The 23,553-nt window shown below is 43.2% G+C and overlaps 2 protein-coding genes and 1 pseudogene across 22 annotated transcripts in view; 2 read left to right on the forward strand and 1 right to left on the reverse strand.

Moving 5' to 3' along the window:
• The window catches only part of LOC110496316 (myocyte-specific enhancer factor 2D homolog), a 29,140-nt gene extending 25,526 nt beyond the window's left edge, over positions 1 to 3,614 (forward strand). For all 21 annotated transcript variants that reach the window (XM_021572138.3, XM_090206801.1, XM_021572143.3 and 18 more), the window contains one exon: positions 94 to 3,614. In XM_021572138.3, the coding sequence (XP_021427813.3) occupies positions 94 to 520 (427 nt within the window). In that variant the 3' untranslated portion in view covers positions 521 to 3,614. The remainder of the gene's footprint in view (positions 1 to 93) is intronic.
• Positions 3,615 to 8,427: 4,813 nt separating this feature from the next.
• On the reverse strand, positions 8,428 to 16,162 carry LOC110496317 (transmembrane protein 79). Its single transcript, XM_021572149.3, has 5 exons — positions 15,651 to 16,162; positions 14,244 to 15,125; positions 13,367 to 13,561; positions 12,971 to 13,199; positions 8,428 to 9,879 (listed from the first exon to the last, which is right to left on the reverse strand). The coding sequence occupies exons 2-5, from the start codon at positions 14,935 to 14,937 to the stop codon at positions 9,687 to 9,689; spliced, it is 1,311 nt and encodes a 436-aa protein (XP_021427824.3). The 5' UTR covers positions 14,938 to 15,125; positions 15,651 to 16,162; the 3' UTR covers positions 8,428 to 9,686.
• Positions 16,163 to 18,855: 2,693 nt separating this feature from the next.
• LOC110496823 (protein misato homolog 1-like) lies at positions 18,856 to 22,632 on the forward strand (annotated as a pseudogene).
• The last annotated feature ends 921 nt before the right edge of the window (positions 22,633 to 23,553 follow it).

Raw genomic sequence — 23,553 nt, forward strand, 5'->3', positions numbered from 1 at the left:
TCTTCCTTCTCTTTCTTAATTTCCATCTCTGTGCTGTGGCTCATTGTCCATGTTTCCCCTCCCATCTCCTGCACTTCTCTCTCTGACGCTCAGGCCGGTGGGCCACATACCTCAGGGCGCCATGCTGACTGTCAACACCAACTCCAATGTGAGCATCAAGTCTGAACCCATCTCGCCCGGCCGAGACCGCCACTCACCGTGCCCCCCGCCGTCCTCCTCTGGAGGGGGCATCCAGACGACCGTGCCCCCGCCACAGTACCCTGGTTCCCTACTGTGCCTGGAGCCACCAACCGGCCGTTCCCCCGCCCACAGCCTCAGCAGCAACGGCAGCTCCTACGAGGGCAATGACCGGGATGACCCTGGGGCAGGCGGCGGCATTGGCGGAAGTGCAGCGGGCAACCGTGGCCGTTCCCTGCCTCCTGACTTCAGCCCTTCGGTGGAGCTCCTGCGGGCCCAGAATGAGGTGGAGCAGGAGGGAGCCAACATCAAACGCATGAGACTCGACGCGTGGGTCACATAGAGGCCACGCCGCCAATGTCATCGACCCCTGAAGCACCCCGAACACAGACCCCCTCCCCCAACACACACTGAACCCCCCCCCCCCCCCCCCCCCCGACTGACATTTGCCACCCACCACCACACCTTCCCTGCCTCCTATCCAACCACTTAACCCAGCTGCCCAGGACTCAAAGCAGAGAGAACGGTATGGGCTTGCGTTCCACCTGAAGGGAGGATGGTGTAGTGTGTTGGATTCTGTATGGGGCGGCGCAATGAATATGGGGGCTCAAAGAATCTCGACGCGGTCTTGCTCAAACTGAGTTTTGCGCAAGTGTCAATTCCCACGAAAAAAAACCATTGGGACTTGAGGATAGTGGATGGATTTAAAATGGAACATTCTCAAACGTTTCGACTGCTCGTTGCTGTTTATGCCACTTGTAAAAGGGACTAGATTCGTTGGACGACAGTCGTCACGTATTTAGTTTGAGCACGACTGTATCGGTAACAGTATGATGGATGGCTTTATGCTGTGTTTGCTCAACAAGTGCTGGTTGTTTTCACCGTGGGACTTCCTGCCATATTGACTGTTCAGTTCTGTTAGATATAATTAGCAGTTAGCAGTCTGTTTTCCAGAAAGCCCCCCCCCCCTTCAAAATGCACTTTGGGAATGACTCTGTTTTGACGAGCGCTGTTTGCGACGATTGCTGGCTCGGCTTCATCGGTGGCACTGAGCGAAGAGACCCAGACGGGCAAAAACAGGATGTCCGGTCGGTCAGGGATACACAGGAATGGATCCTACCTCTGCCACCAATTTCCAACGCCCAAGCCTCAGGTGGTGGCACTTTGTGGTCAACTGGCACTGTCAGCCAAGGCCAAAATGAGCCCCTTGCCCGAGTGCCGATATCAACCTCTTCTCCTAAATGCCAAATGCCTCGGACGCGGGTAGAGGGACACTGAAGAATATTGTTCAGTTATGACTGACAGCCTCTATGAAACAACAGTAAACACTCATAGCCTTTGTGTCTGCCCTCTCTCTGCTCAGATGCATATGGAGTCCTCATCACCTGTTTCCATTCTGATTTTTTAAGGAATTGTTAATCTTTGTTGCTCCAGAAATTAGGTTAGATGCAGGGATACGCATCAGAGGACTTCTAAAGGCTCATTCTACTAGTAGAAGACCCCAATGCAATGCACATTTTATGTTTTGGACTTCTGGTTGCTCTCTTTAGGGAAGTATTTGGTATGTTGGCATTTTAGACCTGCTGTTAGAGGTTAGAACTGTTTAACTGTAGATCGTTTTGGGTTGATGAAGAGTTAAACTTTGTATAAAATCACCCATTATACAAAAGCGTTTGATGTTCCCTTAGCTTTCTGCAACTCTTTGCAATGTTTCAAAAGAGCTGTTTCAGCAGAATTCAAAAACACACATTCTATATTTCTATAGCTTCAGTTGGCTTTTCAATACGGACGATGTGTGTAAATATGAGTATATTTGCATAGACTTTGCTAGGTATCCCTAAAACAAACAATGTGGTCATTCTCTCAGTGGATCTGTTTGCATATTGAGTGTGATTTGTAATTTCGAGCTGCGATGCAGGAGTCCTGCAGCAGTAGCCGGGGAGTTTGTTTCAGTAACCTAATATAATGCTAGTGTTGATGGTGTGCATGTTTTCTCACTCGCTCTTTAGAGGCCTGCTTGGCTACAGTGTCAACATGTCCTTTGGCCTCACGCTCTGAACCCAATCCCCTATTATCAAAGTCAAATGATAGACCACTATAACACAAGTTATAAAAATGAAATGGATTCTACTATTGAAAGGAGCACAATGTGACATTTGTATTGAATCATGGCATTCAGTCTTAAAACGATCTAACTTTGAACTACACTAAGGTTGAGCGAAAACAAGAGACTTTATCTAAAGTAATTTGCCGATTTTGAAACAACTTTTTCTCCCATATGAAATCATGTTTTCATATGCTTCACACTCTGCCGTGAGCTTGGCCAAATGGACTTGTCCTATTTAACAATGTAAGTAGGTGGTGTTGATTTCTAGAAATGTAACTGCTGTCCATTATGCAACACAGATTTAGTTTCATTGCCTGCTCAGGTGAATCCCAGGGTTCAGTGCGTATGGCTGGCACCAGTGACTTATCTAGTGGGGTGCAACATTTCACATAGAAATGGAATGTCTAGAATGAAGAACAACAACAGGCCCAATTCAGGGGCTTTCTTTTCTACACACTACATTTTTTGTCTGAACTTGTCGTCACGCCCACCTCAGTCTGAGGGAGAGGTCCCTCTTTGGTTTGAGACATTTGACACCACACTTGATTGGTTTTAACACCCTGTCTATTGCAGGTCACTCATGTACAGAATGTTCTAGCAATGTAGTCTCGACAATCTATGTTAAAACCTGCATCCTTTTTTTTTTTTGTTCTTGTGTAAAATGTTTTCTAGATCTTATTTTTCAAGTGTTTAATTTGTGCTGGTGACAGTTACTTATTGTTGTATAATGGAGCTTTTATTTTTCTGGTATTTTGTGTAGGATATTCAACCTTTTTTTATTTAATCGCCCTTATATACATGATATGAAACTGGTTTCCTTTCTTGAAACAACTTGCTAAAATTGCACGATCAGTTAATGTGATATAGCAAATGCAATGAAGGAGAAGACCAGTTAAATGCTGCAATATTGATTTTAAGATATGAAAATATTTATGTGGGGGAACCTGAAATGAGCAATTAAAACGAATTACAAAATGTAAATGCATGGGATTATACGAAACGCTCATGTTACATAACAGTAACAAAATGCATCACAAATGAGTAAGACAACCTCGTAAAAATGTAGCATAAGTCAAATATATGAAAATGATTGATAATATATTGTGTTCAGTTAGTCTGCTTTGGGTTTTTTGTTGTAAAGACTTGTTTGAGAATTATATACATTTTGTGTATATTTTCATATGCAATGTATGCACTGATATGTTATGAACATTCTATACCGCTTTTACAAGTGTTTTGTTGTACCAAAGTATCCCAAGTCCCTTAACCTTATCCCTTTTGTGTATGTTTTACCGTATTTTATATATTAAATAGACAAATTGAGTGAAAAGGCGTATCTGTTTTGAACAGTAATGGTGCGTGGGTAAAATCAAAGGGGAAGCCAACCCAGGGGGGAAAAAAGACAAATTGCAACCTGTGTTATCACACATGCTTTGATAATTGTTTGTACTATAACCTGTTAGTTCATATGGCTTGACGCTGAGATAGCGATATATTGCTATCTAAGGCTGAGACCAGACACGGTGGCAGAATAAATTCAACCACACATTTGTTTCATTACAAAACCGGAGAGAAACCTCTGTCTGGTGAAGTCCACAAAACGTATTGTACGTAACAAACAGTTGCTTGACTTTACTGTAGGTCATGTTTCTGACATTTTTGGACAACTGATTTTGGAACCACGAGTTACTGCAAGTCGCAACGAAAACAGGAGCCACCTCCACTATTGAAGCAACATTTCAACATATACTAAGCTTAGGTGATAAGTACAGTGACAACTAAAAATATACCAAAAACTATTTAGTTTAATCACCTTAAGGTACATATGTGGCTGTGGAATGGTACGGATTTCTGTGTCTGTGCAAGTAGAAAAAACATGTTGACTCACCCTACTTGAAGAGGAACGCCAATGCCATCCTCCTAAACGGTCTCTGACTGACTGTTGGTACACGCTTCTAGTTTGTTGTCCTAGGCTACCTGGCTAAAATGCTTGAGCTCTAGCCTAACTTTCTTTCATGGGCAACGATGTGCCAGGCCAGCCAGTTAACATTAGCATGCTACATGTCGGTGTGTTTTGTTGTCATATACAGTTGAAGTCGGAAGTTTACATACACTTAGGTTGTAGTCCATTAACTCATTTTTCAACCACTCCACACATTTATTGTTAACAAACTATAGTTTTGGCAAGTTGGTTAGGACATCTACTTTGTGCATGACAAGTAATTTTTCCAACAGTTGTTTAGATTATTTCACTATCACAATTCCAGTGGGTCAGATGATTACATGCACTAAGTTGACTGTGCCTTTAAACAGCCTGGAAAATTCCAGAAAATTGTCATGGCTTCAGAAGCTTCGATAGGCTAATTGACATCAATTGGATGTGATCTGTGGATGTATTTCAAGGCCTACCTTCAAACTTAGTGCCTCTTTGCTTGACATGGGAAAATCAAAACCTCAAATTTTTGTAGACCTCCACAAGTCTGGTTCATCCTTGGGAGCAATTTCCAAACGCCTGAAGGTAACACGTTCATCTGTACAATCAATAGTACGCAAGTATAAACACCATGGGACCACACAGCCGTCATACCGTTCAGGAAGGAGACGCGTTCTGTCTCCTAGAGATGAATGTACTTTGGTGCAAAAAGTGCAAATCAATCCCAGAACAACAGCAAAGGACCTTGTGAAGATGCTGGAGGAAACCGGTACAAAAGTATCTATATCCACAGTAAAACAAGTCCTATATCGACATAACCTGAAAGGCCGCTCAGTAAGGAAGAAGCCACTGCTCCAAACTTGCATAAAAAAGCGGTTTACAACTGCACATGGGGACAAAGATGATACTTTTTGGAGAAATGTCCTCTCGTCTGATGAAACAAAAATAGAACTGTTTGGCCATAACGACATCGTTATGTTTGGAGGAACAAGGGGGAGGCTTGCAAGCCGAAGAACACCATCCCAACCGTGAAGCACGGGGGTGGCAGCATTATGTTGTGGGGTGGCAGCATCATGTTGTGGGGGTGCTTTGCTGCAGGAGGGACTGGTGCACTTCACAAAATAGATGGCATCATGAGGGAGGAAAATGATGTGGATATATTGAAGCAACATCAGTCAGGAAGTTAAAGCTTGGTCGCAAATGGGTCTTCCAAATGGACAATGACCCCAACAATTTTGCCAAAGTTGTGGCAAAATGGCTTAAGGACAACAAAATCAAGGTATTGTAGTAGCCATCACAAATCCCTGACCTAAATCCCATAAAAGATTTGTGGGCAGAACTGAAAAAGCATGTGCAAGCAAGGAGGCCTACAAACCTGACACAGTTACACCAGCTCTGTCAGGAGGAATAGGCCAAAATTCACCCAACTTATTTTTATTTAACTAGGCAAGTCAGTTACGAACAAATTCTTATTTTCAATGATGGCCTAGGAACAGTGGGTTAACTGCCTGTTCAGGGGCAGAATGACAGATTTGTACCTTGTCAGCTCAGGGATTTGAACTTGCAACCTTTCGGCTGCTAGTCCAACACTCTAACCACTGTGGGAGTGGGAAGTTTGTGGAAGGCTAGCCAAAATGTTTGACACAAGTTTTAAAGTTAATGCTACCAAATACTAATTGAGTGAATGTAAACTTCTGACCCACTGGGAAAGTGATGAAATAAATCACTATTCTGACATTTCATATTCTTAAAATAAAGTGGTGATCCTAACTGACCTAAGATGGGGAATTTTTACTAGGAATAAATGTCAGGAATTGTGAAAAAGTAAGTTTAAATGTTTTTGGCTAAGGTATATGTAAACTTCCGACTTCAACTGTATATATACACTACTGTTCAAAAGTTTGCGGTCACTTCGAAATGTCTTTGTTTTTGAAAGAAAAGCAACTTTTTGTCCATTTAAAATAACAAATTTATCAGAAATACAGTGTGGATATTTAATGTTGTAAATGACTATTGTAGCTGGAAACGGCAGATTTTTTAATGGAATATCTACATAGACGTACAGGGGCCCATTATCAGCAACCATCATTGCTGTGTTCCAAAGGCATGTTGTGTTAGTTTATCATTTTAAAAGGCTCAATAGAAAACCCTTTGCAATTGTTAGCACAGCTGAAAACTGTTGTCCTGACGAAAGAAGCAATAAAACTGGCCTTTAGACTAGTTGAGTATCTGGAGCATCAGCATTTGTGTTCGATTACATGCTCAAAATGACCAGAAACAAATAACTTTCATCTGAAACTCGTCAGTTTATTCTTGTTCTGAGAAATGAAGGCTATCCCATGCGAGAAATTGCCAAGAAACTGAGGATCTCGTACTATGCTGTGATCTACTCCCTTCTCAGAACAGTGTAAACTGACTCTAACCAGAATAGAAAGGAGTGGGAGGCCCCGGTGCACAACTGCGCAAGAGGACAAGTACATTAGTGTCTAGTTTGAGAAACGGACGCCTCACAAGTCCTCAACTGGCAGCTTCATTAACTTCTTCTCGATCCGTGTCCTTTCCACGGGATGGTTGAGCTAATGTTGGCTAATGCGATTAGCATAAGGTTGTAAGTCACAAGAAAATTTCCCAGGACATAGACCTATCTGATATTGGCAGAAAGCTTAAATTCTTGTTCATCTAACTGTACTGTTCAATTTCCAGTATGTATTAGTGAAAGAATACCATGATATTGTTTAATGAGTGCACAATTTTGAACATGTAAAGTCATTCATAAACTATTTAGGCACATTTGGGCAGTCTTGATAATACAACATTTTGAATAGAAATTAAATGCTTTATTGGATCAGTCTAAAACTTTGAAAATACACTGCTGCCATCTAGTGGCCAAAATCTAAATTGCACCTGGGCTGGAATGATACATTATGGCCTTTCTCTTGTATTTTAAAGATGATGGTACAACAAATACAAAAGAACGGTTGTTTTTGTCTTTGTATTATCTTTTACCAGATCTGTGTTATTCACCTACATTTCTTTCACATTTCCACAAACTTCAAAGTGTTTCCTTTCAAATGGTACCAAGAATATGCATTTCTTTGCTTCAGGAACCGAGCTACAGGCAGTTAGATTTGGGTATGTAATTTTAGGCAAAAATAACCGCAAAACACCAGTCTCAACGTCAACAGTGAAGAAGCGACTCCGGGATGCTGGCCTTCTAGGCAGAGTTCCTCTGTCCAGTGTCTGTGTTCTTTTGCCCATCTTAATATTTGATTTTATTGGCCAGTCTGTGATATGTTTTTTTTCTTTGCAACTCTTGCTAGAAGGCCAGCATCCCGGAGTCGCCTTTTCACTGTTGACGTTGAGACTTGTGTTTTGCGGGTACTATTTAATGAAGCTGCCAGTAGAGGACTTGTGAGGTGTCACTAATGTACTTGTCCTCTTGCTCAGTTGTGCACCGGTACCTTCCACTCTTTCTATTCTGGTTAGAGCTAGTTTGCGCTGTTCTGTGAAGGGAGTATTACACAGCGTTGTACGAGATCTTCAGTTTCTTGGAAATTTCTCGCATGGAATAGCCTTAATTTCTCAGAACAAGAATAGACTGATAAGTTTCAAAAGAAAGGACTTTTTCTGGCCATTTTGAGCCTGTAATCGAACCCACAAATGCTGATGCTCCAGATACTTAAATAGTCTAAAGGCGAACAGTTTTATTTCTTCTTTAAATCATAACAGTTTTCAGCTGCGCTAACATAATTGCAAAAGGGTTTTCTAATGATCAATTAGCCTTTTAAATGATAAACTTGGATTATCTAACACAACGTGCCATTGGAACACAGGAGTGATGGTTGCCGATAATGGGCCTCTATGCTTGTTCTATGCTTGCTCTATGCTTGCAAATGCTTGTTGACTTCCCTTGCATTCAGTGCTATGGGCTGCAACAATGCCATGCTGTTTGACCAGACAGCATCATATGCTACGCATACTGAGAGGGGCGCTGTTTCGTACGCTCGGACGCTTTCTCCAGTGACATACATTCAGCCTCTTGCAAATCGAAGGAAATGTATGAAACACAGACTAAAGATACAAAATAACATATGTTTTTCTTGGTTAATTCCTTGGGGAAGCCTGGCTTCCCTTGGCATCCATGAATACACACCACTGCTTTTGAACTAGTTACTGTCAATCCTTTGGCTTCATGATGTCATGACAAAACGCAAGATTAGTAGCTACTTTATTATGTGAATCACATCATTCCATTAAGATAGTGTAAACATTGAAAGATAATGCCCAAAAGAAATACAACAATTATGAGCTGTCTTCCATATACAAACAGGACAATGTATGTGCATTGGTTATGGTACTGTACAGACATAATTAACATAACACATTCTTAAATAGCTATCAATTAACATTCTTCATTCCCATTCATTGTGGTAGTAAATGCTGTACTATTGTAGAAAGGAAATACATGTAAACATGGCACAGTTGAAGAAATAATAAAATATCCACATGGATTTTATGTTATACGCATTCAAAAAAGTCAACTCCGCCCTAGGTTTATACTTCAATGTTGGCACTTAAGTCTTCATACAATTTAATAACTTGGGGAAGACCACCCCCTTCAGGATGTACTGTATAGTGCCGACTAGTCATGTCGTCATAGCTCATTATGAAACCTTCCAGTGAAGCTCTGGACCATCCTTCACCAAAGCCATGAGATTAGAATAAAACACAATTCTAGTTAGTAAGGATATGCTGCACAAAGTTGTGTTTTAGGCAACAAACGGAGGAAAACAGACGGGGAAGAACAACCTGGATTGTCCAATAATTATTTTTTTAAACGCTCATTTTCCTTTGCTACATTAAAAAATATTTTTTTAACGTTTTGTGCCTAATGAACACAACCCAGGCCTTACATGTCTTATTTTATGGATGGTCCATTCCTCTTTGGCTTATGTACGGCATAAGACACTTTATATCACAATCATTCTACTACAGGTAACTTCATTGGGGTGGCTAACTGTTACTAGCCCCACGTCATCTTAATGAATTGTCCAGCTCTCCATAAACCATTGTTCAATGTGATCCAATATGTTCCAGATGAAGGACATGAAATCCAAGAACTTGATTCTTCTCCCTTACTCCTTCCAAACAAACATCATGACAATGAGTGGGTGCCAATTGAACCATTCACTCAAATTATTCAGTAGGGCAAAACACTGAGGAACTTGTGTGTTATATTGTTGATAACAGACTTGCATCTCAGAAATGTATTCCTTACGCTACATGCTATCTGCAAGGTTGCACAACGTTTGCCTAAGGAACGTGCCTCTGATCTATCAGAAGGCAAAGTGTACATATGATACTGTAGGTATAAGTTACATGGTAATATCTAATCCTTTCAGGTTTAAGTGTCTAGGGACTGGGGGTCCATTTAATCTTCAGGATTGGACGCATCTACTCCTCTTCCTCCTAGCCCCACCAACTCTGCCTGGGAGGTGGGGTGGTGGTGGGCGGGGCCACATCAAAGACAGCCCCTTCACTGACTGACGAGCACACAAAGTAGAGGTTGGCGCCCAACATGACCAGTATGGGCAGGAAGGAGAGGCCGAAGCCCAAACCCCTCACGCTGCTGCCTAGGGTCACACACACCCAGTAGATCAGCCTGTAGGGTGAGAGATCACAACAAGATCAGCCAATTGGGTCACACAAACCCAGTAGATCAGCCTATAGAAGAAGTGACATTGGGTGAGTTTGTTTTGCATGGTCCATGGAGATAATATACGGAGAAGGTATGTAAACACGTACAGTACCAGTCAAAGGTTTGGACACACCTACTCATTCAAGGATTTCTTTATTTTTACTATTTTCGACATTGTAGAATAGTGAAGACATCAAAACTATGAAATAACACATATGGAATCATGTAGTAACCAACAACAACAAAAAAGTGTTAAAATAAATAAATAATGTAAGTAGCCACCCTTTGCCTTGACAGCTTTGCACACTCTTGGCATTCTCTCAACCAGCTTTGAGGAATGCTTTTCCAACAGTCTTGAAGGAGTTCCCACATATGCGGAGCACTTGTTGGCTGCTTTTCCTTCACTCTGCAGTCCAACTCATCCCAAACCATCTCAATTGGGTTGAGGTCGGGTGATTGTGGAGGCAGGGTCATCGGATGCAGCAGTCCATCACTCTCCTTGGTCAAATAGCCCTTACACAGCCTGGAGGTGTGTTTTGCATCATTGTCCTGTTAAAAATGAATGATAGTCCCACTAAACACAAACGGGAAGGCGTATCACTACAGAATGCTGTGGTAGCCATGCTGGTATAAGTGTGCCTTGAATTCTAAATAAATCAGGGTGTCACCAGCAAAACACCATCACACCTCCATGCTTCACGGTGGGAACCACATTTGCAGAGATCATACGTTAGTTTATACGTTAGTGCTGTGTCTTAGTGCTGTGTCTCAAATTTGGACTCATCAGACCAAAGGACAAATTTCCACCTGTCTAATGTCCATTGCTCATGTTTCTTGGCCTAAGCAAGTATCTTCTTATTGGTGTCCTTTAGTAGTGGTTTCTTTGCAGAAATTCAATAATAATGGCCTGAGTCACCCCATCTCCTCTGAACAGTTGATGTTGAGATGTGTCTGTTGCTTGAACTCTGTGAAGCATTTATTTGGGCTGCAATCTGAGGTGCAGTTGACTCATCCTCTGCAGCAGAGGTAACTCTGGGGTCTTCCTTTCCTGTGGCGGTCCTCAGAGCCAGTTTCATCATAGCGCTTGATGGTTTTTGCGACTGCACTTGAAGAAACGTTCAAAGTTCTTGAAATGTTCAGGATTGACTGACCTTCAGGTCTTCAAGTAATGATGGACTGTCGTTTCTCTTTGCTTATTTGAGCTGTTCTTGCCTCAATATGGACTTTGTCTTTTAACACATATGACTGTCTTGTCACAACTGATTGGCTCAAACTCATTAAGGAAAGAAATTCCACAAATTAACTTAACAAGGCACACCTGTTAATTGAAATGCATTCCAGGTGACTACCTCATGAAGCAGGTTGAGATAATGCCAAGAGTGTGCAAAGCTGTCAAGGCAAAGGGTGGCTACTTTGAAGAATCTCATATTTTGATTTGTTTAACGCTTTTTTGGTTACTACATGATTCCATGTGTTATTAGATCGTTTGGATGTCTTCACTATTATTCTACAATGTATAAAATAGTAAAAATAAAGAAAAACCCTGGAATAAGTAGGTGTGTCCAAACTTTGACTGGTACTGTAAGTGTTTACAAACATCATTAGGTTAGAAAAGACAAGGATAACAATGTCGGGTAAAAGTATGGATCGGTGATAAGCAATGTTCCCTCTGGGACTGGCCCCCAGAATAAATATTAGCCCACAGAGAGAAGCACGAGATTGAACTTCACTCTAGAGTAGTGGTCACCTATTGGTCAATCCAAGGCATTCCTAGTCAAACATTTCAGGGAATAAAATAAATAAACGCTTCCCCCCCCCCCCCCCCTCTTTATTTTTTGTCTCAGGCTGTTGCCGGTTAGGTGCACCAAATTCAGCTGCCCTGCGTGCCGGGTAGACAACTGTTGCCGTTTTGTACCATTTCATGTGTCTGAAGGTACAAACTCTGCCTTCCTGGCGGGCCCGGAGAGCAAATCAATTGCACTATAGGCCTACCGCTGGCCAATCGGATGGCTCAGATTACAGTTTCTGCAGTAACGTAGCAGGCAAAAAAGGAAAGCTACCGCAACGTTTATACTGTGAGATTTAAAAATGTGTAAAACCATGACTAGAGAGAGACTCAACACACTCATAAAAAAACAGCAGCTCTTTGCTGTGAGTTCATGTTTAAGTTCTTACTCAGCACTGTCAACACTTGTAAGCCATAAAATGCACAGTCTTCCCATTTCCACTCAGTGCTCCAACAAGCACTGCAGCAGCAATGAATGAGTAGGAAAGTGTACCTATAGGCTTGCGTTGTTGTTATTATTATTAGCGGATTGGGTCATTTTTAGTATCGAGAAATGTTTCACTTTCTCTGTTCATAGGAGTAACATGAATTTATGCATGAGGCAGAAACGATGCGGTGCGACTCGAGTTTTGCCATCAGCTAGAAGAATGTGTCCCTTTTTGGTCAGTGTCAGTGGAGGAAAGGGAGAGCAGAGGGATGTTGACAGGCGGACCCTCAGTCTGCTGCTCTCTCCCTCTGCTGACCATCAGACGTAGGCACAATCAGCCCAGAAAAATACAAATAAAAGCTAATTATTTGGTTGTGCCTTACAAGTAATACAACAGATCTATTACAGGTGTTATCATATAGCCTACCTCAAATTTTAAAATATACTTTTAATTTTTTTTAAAAATGGCCTGAACAACAATGCATTGGCAGGGCAACTCATTGCTTCAGTACTCTTTTTAATTGGTTAATGTTGCACAGGCGTACACTTTTTAAGTCATGTGTAAAAATGATCTGAGCGGCATTTTGACTCAGAAAGTGATCTTGACTCAGAAAAGTTTGGTGACCACTGTTCTAGAGTTTTCCCTGTTAACACTATCAACGTTTCCCTTTACTGTGGTAGTTGTGTTCTAATCAACGGAATATTAGCCACTTTCAATGCAACATACTGAAACAAAAAACTTTGCAAGAGATTTCATTGTAATAAACATACAACGCAGAACACACTGCTACCACTGACACTAAGTAGTGAACACACACACACAGGCAGTCACAGGCATTCACCTGCCGAAGGCAAAGACGATGGTGAGCAGGGGCACCATCTTGAGCAGGTCCTGGCTGATGTAGGTGGCCATGACGGCCAGCTGCAGGAAGTAGAGTAGGAAGAGGGAGAGCGAGTCGCCCACGTAGTGCCGGTGGACTGCCACCTCCCGGCTCTCCTCCCCCACCTTGGCCTCGTAGAGGGGCGTTAGGGCGCCGTAGCGTAGCCGCGCCAACCCCTGCACCAGCACACCTGGGAGAGGGGGTGGGAGGTAGAGGAAGATTGGGAGAGTACCAAAAAAAAGTGATAAAAACATTAGCATTGCCCAGAGCAAAGAAGTAACACACATTTAGTCTATTCAATAATCTCTAATAGGTGATAACATATCACAGCCCAACCCTAATAGTCCACAGTCTTACCTAGCATAATGGGTATGACAGCAAAGAAGGAGCAGCGCAGTGTGTACACCAGCCTGAGAGGGGCGCTGTCCAGGGGTGGGGCATCAAAGGGCAAAAGGGCATATCCGCCCCACACAAGTAGAGGGAAGAGAACAGCTGCAGCACCAATGCCCAGGCCAAGTTTCAGAACATCCCCACAACTACCACCACACATATCTAAATAACAGAGAAATCTGGGTTCAATAAAACTACAGCCAAACCTGGGGAAAATTGGGTTTGTAAAATACAATAACTCAAAGTATTAATTAAAAAAATTAAAACAGCCATCTCGAGGTCGATGACGATAGGAAATATATGTAGACGTCTTATTATGCTGCCTCAAATTTTACATGACAATTTTCATACCAATTTCTCACAACAGGAAAGAGATTCATTTTTACATTTTATTAACTTAGCTGACAGTCATATCCAGAGCGACTTTCATCTTAAGATAGCTAGGTGGGGCAACCACATATCACAGTAAGTACTTTTCCCCACAATAAAGTAGCTATCAGGGGTGAGGAGGGGGTGCTGTGGGATTATTTCAGATACTCTTTTGAAGAGTTTGTTTTTCAGATGTTTTTGGGAGATGGGCAGGAACTCTGTTGTCCTAGCTTCAGCGGGAGTCATTAGAGCTAAAAACATGTCTAATCAGAGGGGAAAAGATCAGATAAAACGATTATGTAACCTACATTTTTTAGAATCTAGTTGTGTTGATATACCGTTTATTTAAAATTTTACATGATGACAAATGTTTTTCTTCTTCATAGGAATGTACTTGAATCCCTACACTGATTAGAACTTAAATGGAACTGACCCCAATTAGTATTAATGGTATTGGTCCGGCACTGGTACATACGTGTGTAGTTGTCCGGCTCCTCTGTCCACTGTGGGTAGTAGAGTACTGGTGGGGCTGTTGGTGTCTGGGGCTCTAAGAAAGGTCTCTTCTCAGTATCCATCTCTCCATACCTGCTATTTTCAAGTGGGAACTCCTCCCGTTTGCTAGATGGACGCACTATCACTGTCGGAGTGAAGACCTGCGCAACCTTCTCTGGCATCCAATTCACTGGGCCTTCCTCCCCCTCTTCCTCATCATCTGCAAGCGAACCATCCATTTCCTCACGTTGGCCTCCCTCCAACTCATCATCTCTCCATCTCTCTCCCTCTGGCATGCTCTCTCTCCATTTTGCCTTTCGCTCACTCTCTGGCTGGCTCTCCTGTCCCTCCAAAAGCTCTGTACTCCCTCCTATCCTCTCTGCCTCCCTCTCCTCCTCATCCCCTTCAGCTCCCTCGCTCTCAGACACCACACCTCCTTTCTCCCCCTCTCTGTCTCCCAGCCACAGCAAAGTGCTAGGCTCCAAGGCAGCGGAGCTGGTTTCCTTTTTCGCCTCTTGCTTCTCATCCTCTTCCCCCTTCTCTTTTTCCATCCCCCTGTGCTCTAGGCCCTGTTGTTCCGTTCCAGGTGTTTGAGGTCCTGCAGCGGTAGACCCACAGGTTTTAGAAGGCCCTCCGGCTCTGTCTTCATCTGGATTTAAAGTCAGGTGCACGGACATCACTGTTTCTCACCTGTCTCTATCTGTATGATATTCCTGTCTGGGCTGTGTTGTGTGTGCAATTATTGGCCAGTGTGTCTTCCTGCAAAGTGACTATTTACTTTTCAGTTTCAAGATTTACAATTATATTCCATAAAACAAGTTGGTGCCAAACCTCATTCTCATAAGGTCAAGTTCTATTCATTCACCTGAAAGGGAAGAGTGATAATACAATGGTTTGCAGGCACACAGTAAACAATCCATTTGATAAGCTAATGAGCTGACAGTCATCAGTGAGCATTGAACTTTGAATCTTTAAAATGGATGAAGTGTACCTTCCTCTACGGAGTGCGATTTATCAACATTCTAAAGCGCACTGCACGCACGAGAGACATATTGATTTATATTCTACTACTAGTAGCCTACCAATGAGATGCAGTTGTTTAATAATGAAAAAGCTATTCCTACTTTAATATAGGCGTAGTACGGAAACGGATTACTTTAAAAATAAGCAATGTCGCAATAACTTGTTTTGTGGGTCTGGTTTAGAGTTTCTGATTTTGCGACAACATTGCGTTCTCCGTTTTCGCACTATGTCCATATCGCAAAAACGTTTTTGTGGGTCTCTCTGGTCTCCAGATATTGGACCTTATCCTACCTATCCAGTGCCATTAAATCCATGACATAAGGAACTGAACTGATGTACTTAGTTAGTCGTAGTTAGACTGACTTACCCGACGTCTAGGCTGCATGCTGCTCCATAAGATTAAAATAGTAAAAACGTGGAATTGGCTCAGTGCAAGAAGGAAGTGTTTTTCAGATTTGTGTCGTAATGTGAAACTCGAGTAAGGTTGAGTTGTTTGACAGGTGCGGCAAGGTAAATCGTTGCAGGAAAGTTTTTGTGGTTACTCATATCGTGTGATAACTCCACCCACGGTGACGTTTCGTTTTGTAGTAGGCCACAGTGCACATTTTTTTATTTATTATTTTTTTTATTTTTAAACAATGGCGATGCCTCTCATAATTAGGCTGTATTGGTTACCCATAATTGTATTATAGCACTGTTACCCATAATTGTATTATAGCACTATTTCATTGTCTAAATACATATTAAATACATGCTCTCAAAATAGGTTTTCCTCGCATTTATAATAATTACACTATTCAAACATAGATTTTCATAAATCGCAGGTAGGTTTATTACTATACCGCTCGTCACTAGTCTATCGACAGTCTACTGTACAAGGAGGAGACTGTCCCACTGCGCTCCTTTAATACATACTGGGACGGCAGATAGCCTGATGGTTAGAACGTTGGACTACTAACTGAAATCTGTTGTTCTGCCCCTGAACAAAGCAGTTAACCCACTGTTCATAGGCCGTCATTGAAAATAAGAATTTGTTCATGACTTACCTAGTCAAATAAAGGTCAAATAAAAAAATTACTAACGTGCTGCATGTTTGCCTCCACGGCGAAACGGAACAATTGTATTTTTATTTAAACAGGGAGTCATATTGAGATTAAACATCTATTTTACAAGAGAGACCTGTATACATTACAATAAAAACAGAATAATATAACATACACATATGTGTATAAAACAATATAATTCAGCACACAATGACAAAATAAACACTATTTTGAAAAACGTTTCAAAGAGCGAATCATATTCGTTCATGTACTTCTTATTAGCCAATAGTAGACGCTATTGCCTTCATCAAGGGTGGGCTCCTGAAACTTGCACCTGTTACAGTGATCTATAAATATGTTGTCATGTTTGCTTGCAATGATGGAGCATCATATTCCATATTCTAAGAAATCTTGTAAAATTAACAGATTTATGCATTTGTGATATATTTTTGATTAGAAACTGGGTGGTTCGAGCCCTGAATGCTGATTGGTCTACAGCTGTGGTTTATCAGACTGTATACCAAGGGTTTGACAAAACATTTAGTTTTACTGCTCTAATTACGTTGGTAACCAGTTTATAATAACAATAAGGCTCCTCGGGGGTTTGTGATATATGGCCAATATACCACACCTAAGAGTCGCGCATAAGAACAGCCCTTAGCAGTGGTATATTGGCCATATACCACACCTCCTCGGGCCTTATTGCTTATTTACCTCATAGACCTCAGGATGGGTAGCCTGTTTAGAGAAGTCAACTCTGGCACTATTCTAACTTCGTCTGCACACATTGGTGGAATTTACAGGTTGATACCCATCTGCATGTGCTCTATGGCAATTCTGGAAACTGATGATGTTTTTGCAAGCTAGCTAGCTACTATTTTAGCTAATCACAAGTGCAGTACGTGGTTAGCTAGCTAGCTAGCTAGCAATGTCAATAGTTGTGGCTAGCTATCGTACATTCAAGCTGAAATAGCCATGCTAACAATACGGAGAAGAGTGGTGTTTTGGTGCACAAAGCAGAGGGTGCAGCGAAAGTGAGCGAGGAGAGGGTGTGGCCCACAGTTGACTGCAACAACCATTGACAGCCAGCTAATGTTATAGACAGCAAGAGCAAGACATAACTATAAATTCACTATTCTATTGATGCCACATTTTTGTGCATTCAAATTGTCATCGATAAAGTGCAATTGTGTTTGTTGTCTATAGTTTATGCCTGCCCATACCGTAACCAAATTGCCAACATGGGGCACTCTGTTCACAACGTTGACATCAGCAAACCGCTTGTCGACACGACACCATACACGTGGTCTGCGGTTGTGAGGCCGGTTGGATGTCCTGTCAAATTATCTAAAATGACTATGGTAGAGAAATTAACATTTAATTCTCTGGCAACAGCTCTGGTGGACATTCCTGCAGTCAACATGCCAATTGCACCCTCCTTCAAAACTTGAGACATCTGTGGCATTGTGTTGTGTGAAAAAACTACACATTTTAGAGTGGCCTTTTGACCCCCAGCACAAGGTGCACCTGTGTAATGATCATGCTGTTTAATCAGCTTCTTGATATGCCACACCTGTCAGGTGGATGGATTATCTTGCCAAAGGCGAAATGCTCACTGACAGGGATGTAAACAAATTTGTGCACAAAATTTGAGCGAAATAAGCTTTTTGTGCAAATGGAAAATCATGAGGATCTTTTATTTCAGCTCATGAAACCAACACTGTACATGTTGTGTTTATATTTTTGTTCAGTGTAGATTACAACATTCCATGTAGCTAGCTAACACAACAAGGAGAGAGAGAAAAAAGACAGGAGGGGAGTCTCTATGAGCCTGGGAAGGATCCCACCGCTCTCACGTGGTGCGTCTGTCTGTTTGTGTGTGTGCCTGCCTGCCTGTGTGTGTGTGTGTGTGTGTTTCCCTCAAACCTTGTCTATGTGTATGAAGTAAATAACTGTTCTTTGCAGGGAGGGCAATGTAATGATGCCCAAAGAGAGCCTGCCAACAAATGACTCCTTGCTCCCAGACCTGGACAAGCTAGACGTATGACACACAAACACCATGCACACTACGTCTCTTTCCTAACGTTTAAAAAAACTAAGATAGCCCAAAAACATCCATAAGCCTTTAACCCCTTAGCCGATTGCATGTCTGAAGGAACCAGATAGGTGTAAACAATATTGCCGAAACTCCCTGTATCCCGTTGGAAGGCTAGGTGGAGCCGCCTCCATATTACTTACACTGGTCCAATAATTGCTGTTCTTCAAACACCAAAGGTTTGGGGCTCAGTGCAAGAAAATTGGAGTTGTTGTTGGACCAGGCATAACAATTCTCATTCAAGTGTCTCATTCTGACAGTTAATTTTATGTCCAGAAGGGGGAGATATTGGCTGAGGTTGATTTGGACCCAACTCCAGTACCTCACTGTTCCGGTAAGGGTCGAAAAACTAAGCATTTTGCCACAGTGCAGGTGCTCTGTGGCAACAAAAAATAGGTGATTTATAAGTTAGCATACTATTATGGGTGTAATATATGTATGACCAGAAATGTGGTCAAAGAGGATCAGACCAAGAAACGAGCGGTTTTCTGTCACTGACACACTTCCTTTTCACCGAACCGAGTTTCCTGTGTAGGGGCGGTTGCCATGGAGACGGTGAACAGCGGCCTGCTGTGAGGGTATGGTCAGACTTCTTGAGGAGCCACCTGCACCCTCACACAATCTGTCATCCACGAGTACAACAACGATGGGTGAGAGCAAATAGTAACAGACACAAATAGTAACAGCCAAAGATGCACACCCAAAGAGTTGACGAGGTGGAGAACAGATAATGGACTTGAAATATTACATACGCTACATTATTCTCAGTGCCTTTCTTAGTCATATTGTGTGGCTGTGTCGATTCCAATTATTTTACACAGAGTACGGGTCGCCTACCGTAGAGCTAAAAACATTGAAGACAGTGTTGTCCAATCAGACATCAGCCAAGGCGCAAACAAGACCAGCCTCCTGCATATTCCCCCGGCAACAACAGGTGTGGCAATTGTACTCAATGCCAGTGTAACAGTATAACTTTAGACCGTCCCCTCGCCCATACCCGGGCGCGAACCAGGGACCCTCAACATCAACAACTCTTCGTTACCCATCGCTCCACAAAAGCCGCGGCCCTTGCAGAGCAAGGGGAACTACTACTTCAAGGTCTCAGAGCAAGTGGCGTCACCGATTGAAACGCTATTTAGCGCGTACCGCTAACTAAGCTAGCCGTTTCACATCCGTTACACCAGTACACCACACGTATGACCGGGTCGAGACATAAAAATCTACAGTACCATCCATTGTAATTCTCGCAATGTGATCTATGTGATTCGCTGCCTGTGCTGCTTATTTTACGTTGGAGTTACGCACTAGGTGGCAACATTGACCACAGCCTGAGTACCAACCTGTATGGTCTACCAGGCTGTCTCCCATTAGCACCACCAGCTGAAGAGAGTTTTCTACCTAATTGTCTTCCCCATGCCCTATATGAACTTGTCCATTCCTTTTGTGATTATTCTGAAGAAGGTCTTTTAATCTTGTCTAATAAAACAATGTATTGGTAAGCGAGCGGTGCGCCTTTTCCTGTCCAATGATGTCCACACAGAGTGCGTTTCCCATATACCACAGCAGAACTAACTTGGAATTCTTAGGAAAATAACTTCATTTTGGCATTGTGTCGCTAGGGAGGCCCACAATCTGGAAGTGTTTGGCCAGGGGGAGGCTCTGCTTCAGGGCTCAGTGCTGGAGGATCTAGAGGACAGAATACACTTCTTCATAGAGGGCTACCTACAGGTAACTGACTGGTGATCCTCTACCATGACTCTCCATTATGGGTTATCACCAACCCTCATTCTGCAAAAGTACAAGACTGGAATATCTAAAAAGATCCATATCCACCCAAATATACTTTGGTCTTTACAAAGGCCCCATTTGGTACAATCACTCCTTGAATGATTGATTTTCATCAGTTTGTCATCTCTCCTTTCTCCCTTCCTTCTGCCATCCCTCTCCCTCCCAGGGGTTCCAGGTGCTGTGTGACCTGGCCGATGGCTTCTCCGGCCTGGGTTCAAAGGTCACTGAGATGCTGCAGGACTCCTATGGGGGACGGGGCATCTTGAGCTGGGAACTTGCACCTGTTAGTCACCCAGACACAGTGAGTGACAAGAGGGAGGTTGTTTGCAGTGTATTTTCAGGCAGTTCCCGCCCAACCCCCCTCCTTCCCCCACCTCAACTACGGCATGATTCAGACAGACACCACTCTCTTTCTCTCATCTATCATCAATCAAACTTATTTATAAAGCCCTTCTTACATCAGCTGATGTCACAAAGTGCTGTACAGAAATCCAGCCTAAAACCCCAAACAAATTAGTGGATTCGGCTATTTCAGCCACACCCGTTGCTGACAGGTGTATAAAATTGAGCACACAGCCATGCTATTTCCATAGACAAACAATGGCAGTAGAATGGCCTTACTGAAAAACTCAGTGACTTTCAATGTGGCACCATCATAGGATACCACCTTTACAACAAGTCAGTTTGTTGAATTTCTGCCCTGCTAGAGCTGCACCTGTAAGTGCTGTTATTGTGAAGTGGAAACTTCTAGGAGCAATAACGGCTCAGCCACGAAGTGGTAGGCCACACAAGCTCACAGAATGGGACCACCGAATGTTGGAAGCGCGTACAAATCGCACACACTACTGAGTTCCAAACTGCCTCTGGAAGCAACGTCAGCACAAGAACTGTTCGTCGGGAGCTGTATGAAATAGGTTTCCATGGCCGAGCAGCTGCACACAAGCCTAAGATTTCAATGTGCATTGCCAAGCGTCAGCTGGAGTGGTGTAAAGCTCGCCACCACTGGACTGGAACAGTGGAAACACCTTCTATGGAGTGATGAATCACATTTCACCATCGAAGTCCGACGGACTAATCTGAGTTTGACGGATGACGGGGGAAATGCTACCTGCCCCAATGCATAGCGCCAACTGTAAAGTTTGGTGGATTAGGAATAATGGCCTGGGGCTATTATTCATGGTTCGGACTAGGCCCCTTAGTGAAAGGAAATCTTAATGCTACAGCATACAATGACATTCTAGAGAATTCTGTGCTTCCAACTTTGTGACAACAGTTTGGGGAAGGCCCTTTCCATTTTCAACATGACAATGTCCCTGTGGCCAAAGTGAGGCCCATACAGAAATGGTTTGAGATCGGTGTGGATGAACTTGACTGGCCTGCACAAAACCCTGACCCTATCGAACACCTTTGGGATGAATTGGAACGCCGACTGCGAGCCAGGCCTAATGGCCCAACATTCGTGCCTGACGTCAATAATGCTCTTGTGGCTGAATGGAAGCAAGTCCGCGCAGCAAGGTTCCAACATCTAGTGGAAAGCCTTCCCAGAAGAGTGGAGGCTGTTATAGCTGAAAAGGATGGAACAACTCCATATTAATTTTGGAATGAGATGTTCGATGAGCAGGTGTGCACATACTTTTGGTCATGTAGTGTATATAGACTCGATTGAGCTGTAGTGCAAATGATTGACATCGCTCTCTCCCCTTGTTGCTTGAGAGGAATTTTTGTTTGTATGCCACCCCTAAGATGTCCGACAACCCCAGAAATTTGTCTTTTTGTCTCCTCCATCCGTCGCTCTGGTACCACTCCAGCTCTGTGCTGGCTCTGGCCCTGGACTCCCTCACTGTGCCCTACCGGCTGAGGTACAACAGCGCCTCCATGTGGGAATTTGCCGAAGCACTAGCCGTGTCCGGGAGAAAGGAGAGTGCTGGGTGCTTTCTTTGACCAGGTCTCTACTGTATGTCAGAAAATACTGTATCCCAATGAGACTAATCTGGTTAGTTAAAAAAAAACAAATCAGGTACAAGTACTGGTTGGCTTCAGTTATCCCCCTCAAAGAAACCATTTGAAGGGATCGTCCAGGACACAAGATAACCATTATGTCTTCCCCACATAGCCTACTATACATTTATCAGGTTTACTGTGTGTGTGTGAGACATTCGGGTTTTAGTCTGTTCTCTTCCGTTTGGTGCCTAATGAACATGACCGAGGTGTGTGTGTGTGTGTGTGCGCGTGCGTGTGTGTATGTTTCTCAGGTGGTGGCTGCGTACGGAGCCCTCCCCTTTCCTATGGCGCAGGGCAGCTCTCTCCCTGACACCCTGGGTGACTTGCTGTGGAAACCCCTATCGGCTTGCCCCGAGCAGGCCATGATTGACCGAAGCTGCACACAAGCTGCTCAAGGGTTTAGAGTTGCAGAGTCTGGTTAGGTGAGTCAAAGAACATGGCTGTTATGTTACTATTGCGTTACTCTGTCGACTGCAAGTGTATTTCTGGGGCATGGAGGCCTATGTGTACCAGTGGAGGCCGCTGAGGGAGGACGGCTCATAATGATGGCTGGAACGGAGCGAATGGAATGGCATCAAACATTAGGAGACCATGTGTTTGTATTTGATACCATTCCACCAATTCCACTCCAGCCATTACCACAAGCCCATTCACCCCAATTAAGGTGCCACCAACCTCCTGTGATATGTACATCTGGGTATTCCAACACATAGGGTTTAGAGTTTTAGATGCAAAACGCCAATACCACTCCGGATGTGTATCAGAAAAGTGATTTTTGTCAGCGTTTTTCAAAGGTTGAATTAACATTGTTGCAGATGTATTCAATGGTTCTGAAGGTGTGTGGAAATGTTGCTGATGTTAATGTGCGTTGCTGTAACGTTGCGGTCCCATCTCCAGCCAGCTGAGACCAGGGATGCAGCCGCCCACCCCGCTGCATAGCCTTGATTGTAGTGAAGACGTGCTAGCCTCCTACATCAATGCCCACTACGCCTTGGTGAGTGTCAATCTCACATACACACTCCCATACAATACCACATGTATTCAAACACACACACACACACCAGCACGGACAATGTCACACACTCGCATACAGGCAGGCTCGGAGACATGGCCACATGCACGCATTAAACACACACTACTGTAGTATTTTGATAGCCTACACCGAACCAATCCTGCTGATTTTAAACCAGGAAAATCGCAATTTACAATTTCTTTCTCCCCTGTGCAGTTCGGTCCAGCTTGTATCAAGCCCCAGTAAACTGACCCCGCCCTTCCCACAGATTTTCAGCCAGTCCCTGGGTCCCCAGGGCTTTCTGCAGAGTCAGGCCCCTCCCCCCAACTGT

Source organism: Oncorhynchus mykiss, chromosome 18 (assembly GCF_057628025.1).
Source record: "Oncorhynchus mykiss isolate SJ-2025 chromosome 18, ASM5762802v1, whole genome shotgun sequence".
NCBI lineage: Eukaryota > Metazoa > Chordata > Actinopteri > Salmoniformes > Salmonidae > Oncorhynchus > Oncorhynchus mykiss.

Coding starts and splice junctions, on each gene's coding strand:
- LOC110496317 (XM_021572149.3), bottom strand. CDS start 14,937: ATGTCCGTGCACCTGACTTTAAATCCAGATGAAGACAGAGCCGGAGGG. Junction 13,200..13,366: donor TGTCATACCCATTATGCTAG/GTAAGACTGTGG, acceptor CCCCTCTCCCAG/GTGTGCTGGTGCAGGGGTTG. Junction 9,880..12,970: donor ATCGTCTTTGCCTTCGGCAG/GTGAATGCCTGT, acceptor CTCACCCTACAG/GCTGATCTACTGGGTGTGTG.